The following is a 3,128-nucleotide window of genomic DNA, read 5'->3' as shown; positions in this document are numbered from 1 at the left end:
ATGGTTAAATGAAATAGTTAATCTGAAAACCAATTAGGGCCTGAACCCCTTGGGTTGCAGAGGATTTCAAATGAAGGTAGTGCTATGAGCCAAGATCTTCAAATATTTTGAATCAATATAAATATTCTTTCTATTGGAGGAAAAGATGAATCAAGAGACAGAAACATTTTGTTTTACATTGGTTGAGCTTGATTTATGTAAGTTAAATTTGTCCAGAAAATAGTTGGAAATATAATACCTGGTGGTTGGAATCGATTTTTAGCACGATTTGGGAGTTATCTGTATCGGAGACCATTGGAGCCAGGAGAACTGCTGCTATGATGTGAGTGCGTGGAGACGGGTAAGGGAAACACACCAAGGGCAGGATGACCTTCTGAACCAAAAAATAAAGTGTCCTTACCTGGTTTTACTCAAGGAAAGCCCTCTGTTTTCATTCTCTTAAAATGACCTTATTACTTCTCTACACTGGATGCAAAAGGATACTACATAATGTGGTACCTAGCCCATAAGAGCTGCATGATATGGTTTATAAGTAAATAAGTGCAAGTAAATGTCTCCAATTAAAAGAAAACAACACAATTACTTGGTTAACTCTTTGGATTTTTTTCCATTATGTTAAAGTTCTATTCATTAATGTCTACTTGAAATTTTTAAATGGAAGAAGTAGCTCACCAGGCCAGAACCCTGTCTTTAAGATGAATCATACTGAGAAGACACTTTTGAATAGATCTCGTTTTCATCTAGCATCAGGAAAACATACAGTCATAAATCCTGATTCTCTCATATATTACAGAAAAATTAATTACGTGTAATTTGCACAATCACCTGAATGCTTGTGTGTATGCATGCACACAGTTGCACACACACGGGTGTAATATTATTGTTATTTTAAATAACCCCTAAAATAAATTTTCTTGTAAATAAGTGAGAACATTTTTACTCATTCTGATATACCAAGAGACAGTGTTAAATTCTGAGTTCTACTACTTGTGGTCTGTTTGATAAATATATTTTAGTGTGCCTCAGTTTCCTAATGTGAAAAATGAAAGGACCCAGAATGGATCATTTGCTTTCAAACTTAGATCTGTATCAGAATATACAAGGAGCTTTTTTAGCCAAATATTCTCAGACTTAATAAACCTCAGAATTTCTTGGATTGGGAACTGATTATTTTATATATGTGTGTGTGTGTGTGTATGTGTGTGTATATATAAATTTTCCAGGTAATTTTAATGCAATTGGTCAGTGAAATGGTGCTTGAGCTCAAATAACTTAAATGGCATCAAACGTCTTGTCCACCCTAAAACTCTATCTTCTCCAGAGAATGAAATTTATAGATATCAGATGACAGAAAATAATGTAAATATTTTGACACTCCATGGGCTTAATTCCCTGATAAAAATGACAACTATACAAAATAACAATAAGAAAAAAGATCATCATAAAAACTTAACTTGTTAGTTGATCCACAGTATTGAAGCATTGGTTCACCATTTTGTTGGATTTTATTTAGATGTAGCCTAAAAACTTGGAAAGGTGGAGAAAACTTGTGTGAGGTGGCACCTAGATGATGTTTAGAAATTATTTTATCATAATCTAGTTAATCATCACCATCATATCTGGAGCTTTATAATACAGGTTCCCAAGTTTCACCCCTGGAGGTTTTTTATTGGGTAGGTAAGAATATTTACGTGAGTTTTAAATTTTCACTTTAAGAATTATTTATTTCTGTTAAGTAAAAGTAGCACTTAGGAAAAGTCGCTGTCACCTTGTTTTCTAGACACAAGCCTCTTCAGTGCACCTTTGACGTCCTTGTTTCTCAGCGTGTAGATGGCAGGGTTCAACATGGGGGTAACCAAGCTGTAGAAGAGGGTAAGGAATTTCCCTTGGTCCTGAGAAGAATTATTTCCTGGTTGCATGTACATGTAGATAATATTCCCGTAGAACAAGGAGACCACGGTGAGATGGGACCCGCATGTGTTGAAAGCCTTCCTTCTTCCGGCAGCTGATTTGATTCTCAGCACCGCTAGGGCAATGTAGCTGTAAGACGTGAGGATGAGAGACAGGGGCACCAGGACGAGTATTACAGTTAAGATGAAGACAGTGCTCTCCACGGCCACCGTGTCCACACAGGCAATTTTTATCAGCGCTGGTATCTCACATAAAAAGTGCTTCACCCTGCATCTCCCACATCGTGGTAGGTGCATGGTCACTGGAGACATAACGAGGGAGTTGAGGTGCCCAATCCCCCAGGCCACAGACACCAACGTCCAACAGAGCTGAGGGTGCATGATGACAGAATAGTGGAGCGGCTTGCAGATGGCAGTGAAGCGGTCATAAGCCATGGCTGCCAAGAGGACACATTCAGTGCCACCTAGTCCCAGGAAGACGAAGAGCTGGATGGCACAACCCGTGTAACTGATGGTCTTGTCTGGGCCATGCAAGTTGAAAAGCAGCTGGGGGATGGAACTAGTGGTGAAGCAGATGTCTAAGAGGGACAAGTTGGTAAGGAAGAAGTACATGGGTGTGTGGAGGCAGGGGTCCAGGCGGGAGACCAAGATAATGGTGATGTTGCCTGTTAAGGCCACCAGGTAGAAGATGAGGACAAACACGAAGAGGATCTGCTCTAGCCTGGGTGTGTCGGAGAAACCCAACAAGATGAACTGATCCTGGCAGCTCTGGTTGATCATGGCAGTGAACAATCAATACATGTCTGCAGGGAAGCAGAGAGGACACACCAGATTCTTAATGAGGCTAAAGAACTGTCAGAGAGCAAGAGGGATATTAAGTAATCATGCATGGTAATTATGAAAAATTTTAATATTCTGTTGGGGATACTGAACATATATTTATGAAGATACTTTTTTTATTGCCTTCTTTCATTTCTCTTTGAATATCAAAGAGTACAAATCATTGCAGAATATTTGGAAAATACAGACATAGATAAAAAATAGGGAAAAATTACCCACATCCCAGAGACGATCACTGCTACTGTGTTGATTTATGTTCTTTCAGTCTTCTCTTATGAGTGCACATCATTTACCACAATCTAAATCATGGTATGTTTAAAGTTTTATGTTCTGAATAGTCTCTCATTCAATACTATACATGAGAATTTGCTTTCGTTT

The 3,128-nt window shown here is 38.6% G+C and overlaps 1 protein-coding gene across 1 annotated transcript; it reads right to left on the bottom strand.

Annotated features, from left to right (window-relative positions):
• Nucleotides 1–1,721: 1,721 nt before the first annotated feature.
• LOC101436000 (olfactory receptor 2W3-like) lies at nt 1,722–2,758 on the bottom strand. The gene has a single exon (XM_012531232.3). It carries the CDS (start codon nt 2,688–2,690, stop codon nt 1,749–1,751), a length of 942 nt encoding a protein of 313 aa, XP_012386686.3. The 5' UTR covers nt 2,691–2,758; the 3' UTR covers nt 1,722–1,748.
• Between the last annotated feature and the right edge of the window lie 370 nt (nt 2,759–3,128).

This window comes from Dasypus novemcinctus, chromosome 22 (assembly GCF_030445035.2).
Source record: "Dasypus novemcinctus isolate mDasNov1 chromosome 22, mDasNov1.1.hap2, whole genome shotgun sequence".
NCBI classification, from domain to species: domain Eukaryota; kingdom Metazoa; phylum Chordata; class Mammalia; order Cingulata; family Dasypodidae; genus Dasypus; species Dasypus novemcinctus.
Note: the sequence above shows the minus strand (reverse complement) of the source record. Positions and strands in the feature narration are given on the sequence as shown.

What these genes read in the sequence shown, in the direction of transcription:
- LOC101436000 (XM_012531232.3), bottom strand. Translation starts at nt 2,690, where the DNA reads ATGATCAACCAGAGCTGCCAGGATCAGTTCATCTTGTTGGGTTTCTCC.